Here is a 16,579-nt window from a genome sequence, read left to right as displayed (position 1 = left end):
ACTGCAAACATAACCTTGAGAAGTAGCCCAAGTGAAGAGCAGTCAGGACCTTGTGTCCTTGGCATACCCGCCCAGCAAGACCTGTAGGAAGGCCTAGACTTGAGATCTGTGGTGTGGGAGAGCCTGATCATGGCTGCTCACCTTCAATGCAAACTCAGAGTCAGGTGGGAGTGTGCATCGGGTGGACATTGGGAATGCAGATCTAAGAACCACACTAGCCTTTGCAATGTTTTCTTAAACATTCATGCTTTTATTTCATCAGGACCTCAGGGGCTGCCTGGCATGCCAGGTTTTCCGGGAGAGAGAGGGAAGCCTGGCCCCGAGGGACACCCTGGCAGAAAAGGAGAAGTCGGAGAGAAGGGCTGGCCTGGCTCCCTGGGAGACCAAGGAGCGAAGGGTGCCAAAGGTAAATGCAGTGAACAGCACAGGCATGCAACACAGGTTTGCTTTCGCTGTCTGATCACAACCCATGAATATGACCTCTGAAAAACAAAACGGGACTCTCCTGCAGCTTGGATTCCCCCTCTTCTTCTTGATTCTGTGGTGCTAGTTTTATTTATTTATTTTTTGTGTGTGGTGCTGGTCTTAGAATTTCAAACAAAATTCATTTCCCTTCCCTCTCAATCTTATTACATAAAACTCTGGTAAATGAATTGCTCTGTTAATAGAAGAAAATGAACAAGTGCTTTGATTTATAGCTATTGGGTTTCAGAGAACCATCTCATCTTTTTATTTTTTTAAATTTTTTTATTGTTTAAAGTATTACGTAAGTCTCCTTTTCCCCCCATTGACCTCTCCCCAGCTGCACCCCAACCCCGCCAAGAACATGTCCTCATACACACACACACACACACCCCAGTCTGTGTCCATTGGTTATGCTTATATGCTTGCATACAAGTCCTTTGGTTGATATCTTACCCCCTCACCCACCACCTTCCCTCATAGGTTGGACAGTCTGTTCGATGCTTCTATGACTCTGGTTCTATTTTTGCTCATCAGTTTACGTTGTTCATTATATTCTACAAATGAGTGAGATCATGTGATATTTATCTTTCTCTGACTGGCTTCTTTTGCTTAGCATAATGCTCTCCAGTTCCATCCATGCTGTCACAAATGGTAAGAATTCCTTCTTTTTTACAGCAGCATAGTATTCATTGTGTAGATGTACCAGTTTTCTAATCCACTCATCTGCTGATGGGCACTTAGGCTGTTTCCAAATCTTAGCTATTGTAAATTGTGCTGCTATGAACATAGGGGTGCATATATCCTTTCTGATTGGTATTTCTGTTTTCTTGGGATATATTCCTAGAAGTGGGATTACTGGGTCAAATGGAAGTTCCATTTTTAATTTTTTGAGGACACTCCATACTGTTTTCCACAGTGGCGGAACCGATCTGCATTCCCACCAGCAGTGTAAGAGGGTTCCTTTTTCTCTCCATCCTCTCCAGCACTTGTTGTTTATTGACTTGTTGATGATAGCCATTCTGATAGGTGTGAGATGATACCTCATTCTTGTTTTGATTTGTATCTCTCAGATGATTAGTGACTTTGAGCATGTTTTCATGTCTCTGGTCTTCTGTATGTCCCCTTTAGAAAAGTGTCTATTTAGTCCTTTGCCCATTTTTTGATCGGGTTGTTTATCTTCCTTTTGTTAAGTTGTTTGAGTTCCCTATAAATTTTGGAGATTAAACCCTTATCGGAGCCTTCTCAACTTTTAAGAAAGGGGTGCAGGCAGGCTCTTGGCTCCCAGATTCTGTTTCAATTATTTTATAAATAAAATAACCTTTTTTTGTAAAGAGCCAGATATAAATATTTTAGGTTTTGCAGGCAGTATGGTCTCTGTTGCAACTCTTCAACTCAGCTTTTGAGGCATGAAAGCAGCCAGAGACAACACATAAAAAACCAACGATCTGTGTTCAAATGAAACTTTATTTATAGAAATGGAAAGTTGAACTTCACTTAATTTTCACATGGCATAAAACGTTATTCTTGTTTTGGAGTTTTTCTTCCAATGATTTAAAAGTGTAAACACTGACCATGGCTCATGGATTGTATAAAAACTGGCAGCAGGCCGGGTGATGGGCCCTGAGGCTAGAGTTTGCAGCCTTGAAATGGAAGCAGTTCACTTTCATCTGGTTCTGAGTTAGTCTCCCCCGAATTTCATTTAAAGTAAGAATTTTCAATACAAAAATATTGAATGTCAACTGTAATTGAAAAATAAAAGAGTTTTTATTAGTATAAAAATAAGAACTTTGAGATCACTGGTTTAAATGCTCCCATCCATGTTAAATATTTACTTCCACCTCTGAGCCTTGAGTCTGCAGTAAGGGAAGGTACCATTTCATTTCCAGTGTTGGGAATGAATACTTGTCAATTTTCAACGATGAGGTAAACATCTTAAAGCCCTTTGGGCAAATAGCCTCATAGCTCGTTCAAAAATTACTTTTACTTCTCAGTTGATTGAATCTGCTATTATTTTGTTTTATTAGCCTGTAAATGATTTATGCAGAATCAGGGAATCGGAGTCAGTCTTTGCTAGCTGAGATTGAGTGGCGTTTGCTGTGCTGTCATGCTACACAATTATCCCACTAAAAAAGTAAACAATTACGTGAATGCTAGTGATGTGCTGATAAACTGGCTCTCCAGACTAAAATTGAAAACAAGTGCCATGACTTGTAGTGATTGCTGATCTCATGGCATAAATACTCCCGCTGTGGCATAAATAGTCCCAGCATGGCTGGTTTAAAGCTTCCAAAATTCTTGAATTGTTAATAATCGGTTCTCACCAAGCTGGTAGGAGCCCACACTGATGCACTTTACAAATGGACAGTGTTTATGAAAATCAGGCAGATATATCATTTTCCCTTCCTACTTTTTGGACTTCTCTATGTAGAGAACCACATTAAGATAAGTGTCTGTTCTTTTAATGTGAAGAAAATAATAGAGGGGAGGGTGGCTAGGAAGGAGAAGATAGGGAACTGGAAAATATGAGATCGGCAATTCACATTTTATAGGATTAAGAGCCATATTTTAGACCTGGAACTTTGCAAGCCTGTCTTTTTTGCACTGAAGACAGACCAGCCTGGTTGAATTCGGCAAACCCTCACTGAGCACTCATTGTCCACCAGACCCTGTTACTGGACCCGTTGGGAGACAAATATAAAAGGCATGGCCAGTCCTTCAGGAAATCAACCAACATGTTGCTCCTGTGCAATCTGTAAACATGAATACAGTTTAGTAGATTAAATGGGGATTTGCAAACTGGACGTGAAGTGACAACAGAGGCCTCACGTGTGTGGTGCTTGTTTGTTTTGCTCTTGCATAATTAATATCCAAAGGAGAGAGAGGACACCCAGGAGATGAAGGAGAAATGGCTATAATTTCCAAGAACGGGGAAACCGGTGAACCTGGACCTCCTGGAGATAATGGATTCCCAGGAGGAGAAGGTAAATACTCATATTTTTGAACCATATCAAATAAGTTAGCTTCACAGATCGTTCAAGCAAGCATGTATATTAGGCAACTTTCCCAGTAACACTGAGACTAGGAAAGGTCGTTTTTTAGACAAACATGTGCACTAGTGAATTTAATGGTTTTTATTTTCTATGCTAGAACTTAGCTGAAGTTCATATACATTTATAGGTTTGGATATTCCAAAGTAGGATCAATCCTGAGATACACATACCATATTGTTCCAGGATTAAAGTACCCCTATTTTTGGTGGCTAGTATTAAAATGAAGAGCCCAGAGATGGTTCAAGTCATTTTGACCAGCGCTTCTCAAATTTTAATGTTCATGTGAATCCTCTGGGGCGCTTTTATAAGAGGCGCATTTTGAATCAGCAGGGCTGGGCCGACCCCGCCTTTCTAACCAGTACCCCCTTCCCCGTGCTGCTGGCCTCAGAACCAGCACGCAGCGAGGATCTTGACCTCCACCTTTGGGTTCTCTTTCCCAAGACTTAATCTGCACAAGACCTGAGTTCTTGCCTTGGCTCTCGCCTTAACTACTTGTTAGGGATAAATGTTTTAACTTCTCTGAGTGAGTTCTTCTTCGTTTGTAAAACGAGCTCGTTGGCGCAAATAATCCTGCGCACTGGCTCCTACCTGGGACATCCTTGAGGCTGTTCCTGGGCAGCGTTTTTCACAGACAGGGCGCAGAAACCAGAAACCATCACGTTGTGATTTAGGGCAGGAATTAGGATTCTCAATCCCTTTGGCTTTATCTCCTAAAAGTAGGACCAAGACCCTCAGCCTAGTCCAAGAATTCCTCCCAATTGGTTCTCAAACTTCTAACCACACCAGGTGATAAAGGCCATCCTGGGATGCCAGGGAGAAGAGGGGAGCCAGGAAGACACGGGCCACCTGGGCTTCACAGAGGAGAGCCGGGTAGAGATGGGCAGCCGGGGCCTCCTGGACCCCCAGGCCCTCCGGGCTCACCGGGGCTCAGAGGGATCATTGGTTTTCCGGGATTTCCAGGTGATGAGGTAAGGGGCTGCTGTTTTGGGAGGGAAGAAATAATAAAACCTTCTGCTCTCAGAGTGCCGATGAGTCTTAGTTTGCCAGTGGACATCATAGCCCTTTCACTGGCTTTCAGAATTCAGGGTTTGGCCAAGGGAAGAATAGAGACTTCCAGAAGGCCATGATGTAACTATGGTTTCTGACCAGTGCCTGCTTCCCATGACATAGGTGACCAAGTCACTTACTCCACCTACTATCCCTGGCATAGTTATAACAGCCCCATAGAGACTCACTCATGACTGCTGGTGTACTAAAGAGTCATCTGAGAAATGATTGCATCTACAATTGCAGATATTATAGGTTTTGCTGTAAATACATTGACTTGGTCCTTATAATTATGAGTAAAACACCCCGTGAGAAGCCAGGAGGTACAATAAGTGTAGTGGCCTACATCACAACTCTAAAATGTATAATCCATTACCCATCTCTGGGAATAAAATAGACTTTTAAAGTTTTGGGTATGAAGTGATTTCTAGTTATATTTTATTTAGTGTCAACTTGTTCATTTAAAACTTAAAACTCAAGTTATGTGATGCAGTTACTGTTTTGCAATCAAGTATAGAGAATTGAATGCTACCTATTGGTACTGATACCTCTAATTCTGGAGGAGTTTTATCAACTTTTGAAAACTAGATACATGTAGTAGTATGCTTATAATGCATTTCCGAATTTCTTTGCCACTGCAAATTATAAACACCAAATTGGTTATAGAAAATTATAGCTGGATCAGGTCATGCTGGTGTCATTTGTGAGTGAACCCCAATTAAGGTTTTACTTCTGTTTCATTAATCTATCAGGGTGATCCGGGTTTCCCAGGGCCCCCTGGACTTTCAGGAATTGATGGAATGAGAGGACCTAAAGGTATGGTTTGGAAATACAGCAGCCAGACATTAATCTCATAGTCCTGGGTGTTTGTAACATTGAGAGCAAGTACCTTTTGCATGAAAAGCAACACACAGTCAAACAAACTGCAACACCCAGGGGTTCTTTTTAGACTCTTCTAGGTAGTCAAACACTCAAAACCCAAGCCGTCCACAATTGTTATCCAGACCTGAGAGTATCAGATAGAAAGCAGCAAGCCTGCAGGGCACACCAGGCTTCCCCCTCAGGGAAGTCCTTGCAGCTGTCCTTGCAGTGACCGTATCTCTATGAGTGACAGCTCAAGTGCAAGGAGACCAGATCCACACGGTGCACACTGTACCCTTGGCTGAAAAGCCCAGTGCCCCTTTAAGGCCTCCACAGGTACAGCTTTTAGAGTCTCAGTTACAAGAGCCACAGTACACAAAGGCCAAAGCCATGACTTCCCATCAGGTATTAATAGTTCACTTAAGAATTCCTGGGCCACATATCATGTACAATTGGGTTATGTTTTACCATAAGCCAAGGGTCAGCAAATACATATTTTTCAAAGGGCCAGGTAATAACTATTTTCAATTTGTGGTCTCTGTCACAACTGCTTGACTATGAATAAAAGCAGCCATAGACAATACACAGGGTCGTGGCTAAGTGCCAATAAAACTTTATTTACAATACAAGCTACAGGCCTTAGTTCACCGTGTGCTTTGTAACACAGTCTACATTCTACTTTTATCATGTTTCCAGGAAACAGAAATAGAAAGTTGACCCAATGTCAAAAATGTCCTTAGAGAGAGAATTCATTAACCCTTTCTCCATAGAAACAAGCAAATAAACAGAAATCAGGCTATCTTACATTGCAATGTTTGTATAAAACCTTTAATATTTTTTACTGTTTTTCTATACTACTGGGTTAGTATTTCTTCTAAACCATTGGGTTAATGTATTTTAAAATCTACTTTAAAATGATTCACCTTTTTAATCCCACTCTCTGTGAATTCAGAGGTTTGATATGAAGTTAGATTATATTTTAATACAGTTAAAAGACACACCTTTTAAAAACGTAAAATACTAATTAATAAACCACCTAAAAATATCTTCCCCTATTCCAATGATACATGCTTTACCCTTTGACAGATACTACATAAAGAATATGCTGTAAAAACAGACCGTGCACACATTGATTCAGAAAGAATAATATAGCTCTCTTCTTCTTCGGAAATGGTTACAAAAAGGGAAGTTTTCATATTTAACTTTTGACATTTTATAGCTTCAGGATTCAGAGCTCACTCCTCTTCTACTTCCCTGTAAATTTATTATAGTCCCTTTGCCTCGCTCAAAGTACAAGCCTGCTTCTTATTTCCTTCATGGCTGGATTAGGCCACATTGGCAAGGAACTGAAATGCGCTCGGGTACCTGGAGTGAAAGGTGTCTCATGGAGCCCAGAGAGGGGACCAGAAGCTGACAGAACCTGGCCCTTAGCAAGTCATGGTTCTCTCTTGAGACTTTTCTGCCATTCTCCATGGTCAGTTTTTCACTTACCTGCCTACCAGCTGGTTTTCATCTTCTCTATTTGGTATCTTTTCCAGATCTTTCTGGAAATGTTTGGTTGCCTTCCAACATGCTCTGCATCAGAGTATTATGATAGTCTACATCATGATAATCTTTTTGCTTTCTGCCTCAGTAGCAACTACCTCAAATCCTCACTTTTTAATACAACTTCTCAAGGAAAGATTGGCTGACCAGGGATGGGCCAGATTCCTACTGTTCAAATAATTAGCCACAATTATGAGTAGTGTCAGCTAGGAGAGCTCCTACAAGGTGTGGGTGGGGCCTTTAGAAAGCAGTGTTGGTGTCCGGTGTCTGGAAGCCTTCGGCGGCAGTGTGGAATGGCTCTGTGAGACTGTGGGAGTCATTGCTCACAATGGCCTTGGACTGTGCCACCTCTTGTGAAATCATCAATCAAGTGTGACTTTGTGATTTTGTTTTTACAAGAACACTAACGTGAGCTTCCTTGCGGAGAGCTTGAAATGTGGCTACAGCAGCTGAAACTGACAATTTCTTTTTGTTTTGAAAACACAATATCAGGAAATAGTCACACCATGCCAAGGAATTTCTTAAATAGATGCCTACATTTTGAAACTATTTTAGGGAATTTAAAAATTTAAACTTATTAAGATTTATAGTTTCCCATGATTGTTATCAATTATAAAATTGTGTGTGTATTTAAATACTACATCTTGCATCTATGTTTCCATTTATTCTTATGTAGAAAAAGAAAATTTTTTTTTCAAAAATCTTTTTCTGGAATATTTGAAGATAGACTATAAAGACAAATATCAGAGAAGTTATTAAGTTACTTGTATGAGACAAAATTAAGTTCTCTTAAATAATGTTATGTGCATCTTATTATAGGAAACAAAGGGGATCCTGCAAGTCAGTTTGGTCCACCCGGTCCAAAGGGTGAGCCAGGCAGCCCTGGATGTCCAGGTATTGCTACATATTTTTCTTATTAATCCAAAAAGAATACATTTGGTTTGAAAGCTAGAACGATTACTTTATCCTCTGAGTCAGCAATGATTACGTTAGTATTTTCTTCCCTCTTTGCCACTAAGACACATGTCAGAAGGATTATGTACAAACACAGCATCACATCCCTGGCTGAGAAGGACACTAGGATTGTACCCCAGGAACTCACAATCTTTTCTAACCATGGCTCCCAGGACCAATGATGTTGACATGACAATACAATCAGGTGTGCCCAGATTTTGACAATGATTATTGAAAGCAATTGAAACTTGGACTAGTTTGCAGTCTCTCTAATTAAAATGATACATCAGCAATAACCACTCACACTGAGTACAGCTGCAGGTTCTCATTCAGCCCTCTCTTTCCTACTCAGAAAGGCGTATGTGAATGCCAGTGAGATAGCACTGCTAAGATATTGCTAAGATATCACTGAATTGCTCATTTAGGAAATACCAAATTTACCCAAAACCAAACCAAGCAAATGTAAAACCTCATCACCAGTGACAAATCTAAGTTCTTCAAAATAGTACCTTCTTTGTCAGTAACAACGGATGTATAATCCCTCTGAACAGACAGATCAGTGAGTTCTTGCCCTCCAGTCCAGGAGGCTGCGGTTGACTACAGTAGCTGACCTGCAGCTGACAAAAGATGCACGCTCTTCCTTAGTCATTCCACCATAGGCATTAATCTTAAGTCATCAATCAGACAAGTGTACAAAGATGCGCCCACAAGGATATCCATTGACTGGAGAGAACAGGTCCATCATAGATGGTTGGTTACATAACCTGTCCACTGTCATTCTGCTGACAGTGGCCAGGTTGGAAGCCAGGTTCGTATTTAGATGGGTCCCTTGTAAATTAAAGCCTCTCATATTAATATTTTTGTGCACTATCTTGAAATTCTCTCTGGCAATAGGCATGTTTTATTCCATGGAACAGAAAGAACATATGAACAGAAGTTTATGGGAGATTTTATTTCTTGGTTGTTATACCACATGATTGCTCAAATGGAAGTCTAACAGAAAAACTAGCGATTACAATGTTTTCATCTCACATTCTCTCTCATATGGGTCTTTCACCTCCAACGTGGTCAAATATAGTTCATATTTTAACAGAAAGGTATAGCCTAAGTGTACATTTGGAGAAGAAAATAGTTTTAAGGTTAGAACTATGAGGGTTCTTAAGTGCCAGAGTGAAAGGTCTCAGAAAGGAAAATTAGTGGTTCAAAGTCACCCTTATTATTACAGTGCATGGGGGTCTTGGCAAGTTGCTTATCATCTCTGAGCTCAGTGTCCTCACCTGTAAATTGGCCCAATGCTCATTGTAGGATCATTCAGAGGATCAAATGAGATTTTTGGAGAGCAATTTGTAAACTGAAAATTGCTACACAAATGTAAAATGTCATTGTCACCATCATCACCAGTCAGCAAAGCATTGAGAGATTTTTCTATAGTTACTGGTATCTTTATGTGAACCCTGAAGATAGTAAAATTTTATAAACTGAAGGTAGTAAGATATGGAGCCCTTTGATATTACCTAATATTCTAATTTAAAAGTCATAATTCTGAGTTCTTTGACACTTAGGCTAACTTTTTCAAGAAAATTTGCTTTGGCATAACGTCCCTGGTCTCCTGTGGTTAGCACCACTTAAGTTGTTCCCTATCCTGTGTGCCATAGCTTTAGGTTAAAAATTTTTAAATGACATCTTATGTTATTTACCAGCTCAGACTTTACCTACATATGTGATTTCCATTGACTAGAAAGAGCTGCATTGAATTTGAATGAGCCTAACGAGACGCCATAGGGCTGCTGCTGTCTCAGGGGTTTTGTAGGATTTTACTGGGTCCAGTTCCATCGCCCCTTCAATTCAGAGAGAAAACACAGTAGCGATGAACTCAAACATTCTATTCATACTACAGCTGTGATGGGGAGGCAAACCTTTCACTACTTCGGTTTTTTCATGTGGAGATGAGAATAATGCTGCCTATCTTCACGCCAGGAATGTTTTCAGGGTAATAAAATAACAGAGAGAGGCTCAAGGTCTTAAATTGGTCTGGGAACAGGTATCAACTAACATAGTCTTGTTTCATGTGTGTTATAATAAATAATGACTATGCCCTCACCGTGGGTTTGTCAGTACAGAGCCCAAGGTTTTATTTGTGGCTACAACCGGTTATTTTTTTTAGCACAGACTGTTAGTTTATCCTATGAATATGAATTGTATTAAAATCACACATTGGAAATAAACATATGGGGAAATGGTTATCTTCTCTAGTAATCAAAGAAGTGTAACTTAATGTAAGTCTGGAATATTATTTCATCCTTACTAAATTAGCAAGAAAATAAGCCAACAGCCTAAAAAGGCCCCGGTGAGTGCCTGCCCTGCTCTTGGACATTCGAGAATGAGTGTGGGTAGGTCTGTGGGGTGGAGCGAGTTGGTACAGCACTTGTCCGAACCAGTTGGCAATCTCTATCAAGAACCAAATGCTGAATGGTCTGTGCTAGAAGCCTAGAGAACAACTGAACTGTTCTTTTCAGTTCACTGTCCTGAGAAAGGGACTGTAGTAGATTTTTTTTAATGTAAGAGATATATCCACCAGATGCCATGTGTGCTTCTGGAATGGAACCCAGTGTGGACAAGCCAGCTGTGAAGGACATTAAGGGGATAGTTGGGGGAATTCAAGAATGGAATGAGTATTAGATTATATTAAGGATTGCTATTAATTTCCTTGGCTGTGATAATGTTATTTTGTCCATGTAAGAAAATGTTATTTTTCAGACATACCTCCTGAAATATTTAGGGATGGAATTCCATGATGTCTGTGATTTACTTTAAAATATCTTAGCATTTTAAAATGAAGAAAAAGACCCAAAATGTTATGTTACCTAGAAATTCTACTCCTAGGAACTTTTCTAAGGAAATAATGTAATAGTAGAAAAATGTATTAAAGATGTATAAAAATCATTATGCATAATAGCAAAGAGAAAAAACTTGAGTGGCCGAAAGTAGGAAACATTTGCATTAATTAATTAAATTTAGGTGAACTCAGTAAGCTATGAGCCAGTCACTTAAAAACAAGAATTAGGAAAATGATGACAAACTTGGAAAATTACTTATGATTCAATGCCAATTTAAAAAATCAGAATATAAAATTGTGGGTATTATTTGCACTTTGTATACATATAAAAATTGTTTAAGGTGGTGGGATTATAGGTGTTTTGTTTTTAATTTTTCCTTAAAGTTATCTTCTCAATGGGAAAATTGTTAATATAAAAAAGTAAGACTAGAAAAGAATAACAAGGGCTGAGTTGGAGGTTTTATAGATTCACCGTCTTGAAGAGCATCTACAACCACTCAGATTTTTCATATCTTTCTTTGTTTAGGGCATTTGGGAGCTCCTGGAGAGAAGGGCTTGGCCGGTGTTCAAGGGCCCAGAGGACCACCAGGAAGGCCAGGACTGCCCGGCTCCTCCGGACCACCAGGGTGTCCAGGTACCTTGGGAAGAAGCCTGGAACCTTCCCAGACACCTATCTATCTCATGGTGCATCAGAAAGAACCAGCCTTCACTCAGACCTGGGTTCCGCTCTGGTTCTGCCATTTCCCAGACCAGAACTTTGAACTAGTCACCCAAACTTCCCTATTCCTTCCTTACCTGTCAGTTGGAGCTAGTCCTCACTCCCTGGGTGGTCTGGGAGTAAGACTAGGTCAACACCTATAAAGGGCCTAACAGGGTGCCAGGCACAAAGGGGTGGCGCTCCATTCCCACCCTTCCTAATTTACCTGCCGTTCAGGATGCTGGCTTCTTTTTTCTCCTTTAGACTTAAGGTAAATATCACACATACAGGACAGCATTGTAAAGGCTCCTCTTCCTGCCGATTCAGAATAAAGTGAGAGTAGACATCATAATTGGCAACTTTAATTGTTCAAAAGTGTATTTTTTCCTTCTGAGCTTAAGTGTATTTTTTCTCCCTAGAGTCAGGAGGCCTAGGAAGAAAAAGTAATAAAACAGTGTTCCTGGTTCAAGTACCTCATATAATAAGAACATAGATGACCCTCCCAGTTACTGTAGCTCATGTGCCATCTGGGTGTCTGCAAAACCTCCCTGTCATCCTCAGGTGATCAAGGGATGCCTGGGCCAAAGGGACATCCAGGAGAAATGGGGGACCCTGGACCAAGAGGCCTCATGGGGTATCCAGGGACACCAGGTCTTCCGGGAATACAAGGTAAGTCAAAGAGGAATCCTTGCCCATCAGAAAAATCCAGGCCAATGAGGGCAAATGCGTAGTGGCTCTCCAGCATTGAGTGACATTGCTCCTGGTCATGGCCCTTCCCCACCAATGTCATCAGCCCCTGCCTGTACTTGCTCACTCAGGGCTCCAGGCAGTGCCCATCTAGCCTCCTGGCCTGCCTCCTATCAAAATGATGCTGATACCATCTCATTTTCCAAGGCACTTCCCCCAGTGTTTTCCATAATGTTCAGGCCTATTCATTTATTCTCTCCTCAGATAGTTAAGCTCCTACTCTGTCCTAGATTCCAGATACTCAGTACCCAGTTTTGAAGAAAATAGACATGGTTCCTCCTTTATAGAGCTCACAGTTGAGTAGGAGAGACATATATTAAATATCTATGTGTAAATAAATATGTATTTACCAGTTGTGATAAGTGGAAGGGAGAAGGGGGAAAAATAAGATGCTATGGCGGAACTAGAATTCATTACGTTTGTTGATGAAGAAACATTTTTTCCTGGTTGAATTTTTCGGTCTTTAAACATGGGTTATAATATAGGTCTGGTTAATATAACATAATGCCATAGAATTATATAATTGATTTTTAACAAATTTCTATGCCTTCTCCCATTCATCTATGGTACTTATTTCTCTTCAGTTCATTGCTTTCATTTTAGATAAAATATTTTTCCACTGGTACTTTGTGTGTACCTCTAGCCTAATAATACTTACGTTGTATAACATTTGTTTGTTTAGAAGTTTTTCTCGCCAAGTGATTTTTTAAAAAGCAAGGACTATGTTTATATGCTTGGCACTCAGTAGATACCCAATATGTCTATTGGTTGGTTATTGTATTTTTAAATTTATGAATAAATTAATAAATGAAGGAATGGACAATAGAAGAAGGAACATCTGAGCTAGTAGTAATGAAGATGAGGGTTTTCACCCCAATCAACAGTTGAAGGTTCAAGCCTTACTTGATAGATTTCTGTAACCCATCTTTCTCTACCTCCTCCTTCTTCTTTTCCCTCCCACTTTTTCCATGATTAACCACTTCTACTGTATTTCCACTTCTTTCTATCCTCCAAGTTCAGTAAAATTGTAAGCATTTTCGTGTCTTGGTGCCGTAACAATATCCACCCAGTCTGACTAAAATGACAAGGCTCAATCTACTATTGTTGATTCTTCCTTCCCTTGAATTAGTTTATTACATAAGTTCAGTATATGTTATATTAAAACCTAACAGCTAATGAATTTGATAGAATAAATATTACTTGAAGGTAATCTCTAATCACATCGTAATTCTGTGCTTTGAAAAAATAAGTTTGTTAAGAAGAGAAGGTGAGGAAATAAATATATCCACTCAAGTATTCAGTGTGCAGAAGGATGCCGCAGTGCGCCTCCCGACCACGTGGTGGCACTGTTTCACTGTAAACCGCCTATTGCACAGCCAGTCTTAAAAAGAAACAAAACAGTGAAACAGATTCCTAAAGATTAGAACTCCGACCATCTAAATCCATTGTTGCTTTTTATCATGCTGGTATAAAATTGAACCACACTCCAGCAGAAACACTTTGAACTGCGAAATTAAATATTTGAAGTATGTGCTAAATAAGTCAAGGGGCCCGATTTTCTTGTTTGAACAAACCAGCTGCTGAACTCAAAGTTGTTTGCTCTGCTAGAACGGGCCATATGGATTCTGAGTCCTGCTTGTGTTCAGTCAGATTTAAACTTTAACTTAAACATATGCTGAAAATGGCTTGGTTCCTAGACTTAAATTTCCAAGTACACATGCCCTCTACAAGGAAGACACTCTGCTCCTAGTTGGGCGTTCATAGAGGATTGGCATAATGGGGACCGAAAGACAACTTCGTAGCATGACAAGGACTCATTTGGTTGGGTTATTTTGGTTGGTGGCAAGTAAAATATTTCATAAGAAATAAAATACCTTGGAGTATCTTTTATCAGCCAAGTAATATTTTCTCTCCCTTTTCACAACTAGAGTGTTCTCCTCCTGCTCACCCCTACTGTCCCCCCCCCCCCACACACACACAACACTTGCCATTCTGGGGGTGGATCCCTGTTCTGTCAAGTTGGGGCTGTTTCTCTAGGCTCCTCATTATCTTATCCAGCACTTGTCACTAAGCACATTTGGGGACTGACGCTCCCTGGGTTAGGGGATCATGTCTTATGCCCTTGTGCATTTCTTTATGAATTTTGGAAAAAAATGAAATTGTATTTCAGAACCTGTTTTGATAAGTTTTCAACTCTGCTCAACTGTTATTTATAGCCATGAAGGTCTCTCTTTCCCATCAGCTTTAACATTAGGGTGACCAGCTGTCCAGTTTGCCTGGAATCGAGGGGGGGGGTGTCAGGCTGTGGAACTTCCTGTGTTAGAACTAGGAAAGTCCCCAACAAATAGGTCGCCTATTAAAAGTATAAACCTGTGTAAAGGCTCTTGGAGATAGAACAGTGTTTTCGGCTCTAGGACAGAAGAAAACCTACAAGTGGAGATTCAGTGACAAAGCTGTTTGACTTGGAGGCTAGGGTGACAATTATGGCTGGAGGCTGGAGTGGAGGGTAGACCCTCTGACTGGAGGGAGAGCCCAGCCTGCGAGTGCAGGGAGATGCAGCCTTAAGTGATGGTTGTTAGCCGAAGCCATCCACAGAGGTGAATAAAAGTCCTCATTATCAAGGAATGTGCTTTGTTAGCTTAATTGCCTCTCATCTGTACTGTATATATTTTATGCATGAACAACTTTCTGATTTAGAGATGAGATTGATAAAAAGCTTTCAGTAAAAAGGAAAAATTGCCCTTAAAACCCTACCCAGATGTAGCTGCATTCAATTTAGAAAGATAACATTGGGTCAGATAAGGGTCGGACAGTTCAACAATGGCGAGGGCCTGGGATTGTGACAGGCCAGGATCTGGACGTGTTGATGTGACAATGGAGAGTTGGCAGAAGCCAGGGCATTCCACCCCCAGCCAGCTCCCCCAAGACATCAATCTTGGTGGCTTAACCCGGAGATCAAAACACATGGAAATAACAAAGTAATCTTGAAATTTATTATCATTTCAGATAGATTGCAGTAAATATCTAGATTTGGCAGAGGAGGAAGGTCTGTGTGTTCTTTTAGTGCAAACTTGGAACATTGGCTCATAAATAGGAAAGATGATTAGAAAATAAACTAAACCAGAACTGTTAAAAGTATAAGGAAATAAGATCTTTAAGGAAAGTAAGGGTGTATTCCCAAATATATTTTGGGGGGGGGGTGCAAGAGAATATGGCTTATTTGTACCAATCTAAAGTTTATTTTATTTTTTATTGTATTTATTGGGGGTGACATTGGTTAATAAAATTTATATTGGTTTCATGTATACAATTCTACAATAGATCATCTGTATATTGTATAATGTGTTTATCACCCCAAGTCAAGTTTCCTTCCATCACCATTTACCCTTCATTTACCTTCCCCAACCCTAAAGTTTAGATTTTAAAAATAGAATGACTGTGTGTTTCAAGTACTGACAATAAATAAAATGGAACCAACTAACTTCTATCTTCTAATAAGTCCACAGAGAACTTGCTTTTGTGAACATATAATAGTTAGCACTTGAATTATTTATATACAAATGGATACCTCTAACTTCCCCAAATCTTACTATAAATCTATCACAGAAAGATGAGACATGAAATAGAAATGGTAGTCCACTTCTTTTTAAAGCTTTTTCCCCAACTGTTCAATCCTTCCCCCTCCACGTTCCACATTTTCTCACTCACTCATTGGTTTACTCACTCATTCAATGAACATTCATTGAATATTTACTGTGCGTCAGGAGATATGCCAGGTATACAGATAGAAAGATTAATAAGATCTGATCTTATAATCAATTAATTTACACCAAATAAACCAGTTATCCAGACATGATTGTTGTACAGCGTGAGCCTACCATAGGGCATCATGGGGTTCTCTGTGGGTGTCACGGCATAGGGACGGGCACTTTCTGGGTATTAGTCCTATAAGCTGAGGCTGTCAGTATCACAAATCCAAGGGATGTGACCATAAGCTGAGTGAATGGCTGGCTATGCACTGAGGGGCTTACAGCCTTGGATGAGAATGGGCAGCTACTGGCTGGAAGAACCATTGATGAAAGAGGAAGGTTACCAGGCATGGCCAGGGGCTGAGGAGAAGATTCTTTCCCTAAATTAATCAGTGGAGCAAGATGTGTGTGAAGCACATGGCAGAGGGCTCAGTACCTGGAATGTTCTGTACATATTGGTTACCTTCTTTCCTTCTTCTCTCCCTCCTTTCCTTCCCTCTACTGCCTTCCTATAAATCTATATATTTTCATACTGTAATATAATGTACTATATAATATAAACATATTTTAAATATGTAGTTTATATATCTATATATTGATAAATATATAGTGACAACTTAAGTAAAGC

At 40.1% G+C, this 16,579-nt stretch overlaps 1 protein-coding gene across 1 annotated transcript in view; it reads left to right on the top strand.

The window, feature by feature from the left end:
• COL4A4 (collagen type IV alpha 4 chain) overlaps positions 1-16,579 on the top strand; it is a 94,821-nt gene that overhangs the window by 55,393 nt on the left and 22,849 nt on the right. The window contains exons 30-36 of the mRNA XM_059703355.1: positions 263-406; positions 3,339-3,446; positions 4,302-4,483; positions 5,315-5,378; positions 7,788-7,862; positions 11,285-11,392; positions 12,017-12,124. Coding sequence (XP_059559338.1) covers positions 263-406; positions 3,339-3,446; positions 4,302-4,483; positions 5,315-5,378; positions 7,788-7,862; positions 11,285-11,392; positions 12,017-12,124 — 789 coding nt within the window. The remainder of the gene's footprint in view (positions 1-262; positions 407-3,338; positions 3,447-4,301; positions 4,484-5,314; positions 5,379-7,787; positions 7,863-11,284; positions 11,393-12,016; positions 12,125-16,579) is intronic.

This window comes from Myotis daubentonii, chromosome 7 (assembly GCF_963259705.1).
Source record: "Myotis daubentonii chromosome 7, mMyoDau2.1, whole genome shotgun sequence".
Taxonomy (NCBI): domain Eukaryota; kingdom Metazoa; phylum Chordata; class Mammalia; order Chiroptera; family Vespertilionidae; genus Myotis; species Myotis daubentonii.
Note: the sequence above shows the minus strand (reverse complement) of the source record. Positions and strands in the feature narration are given on the sequence as shown.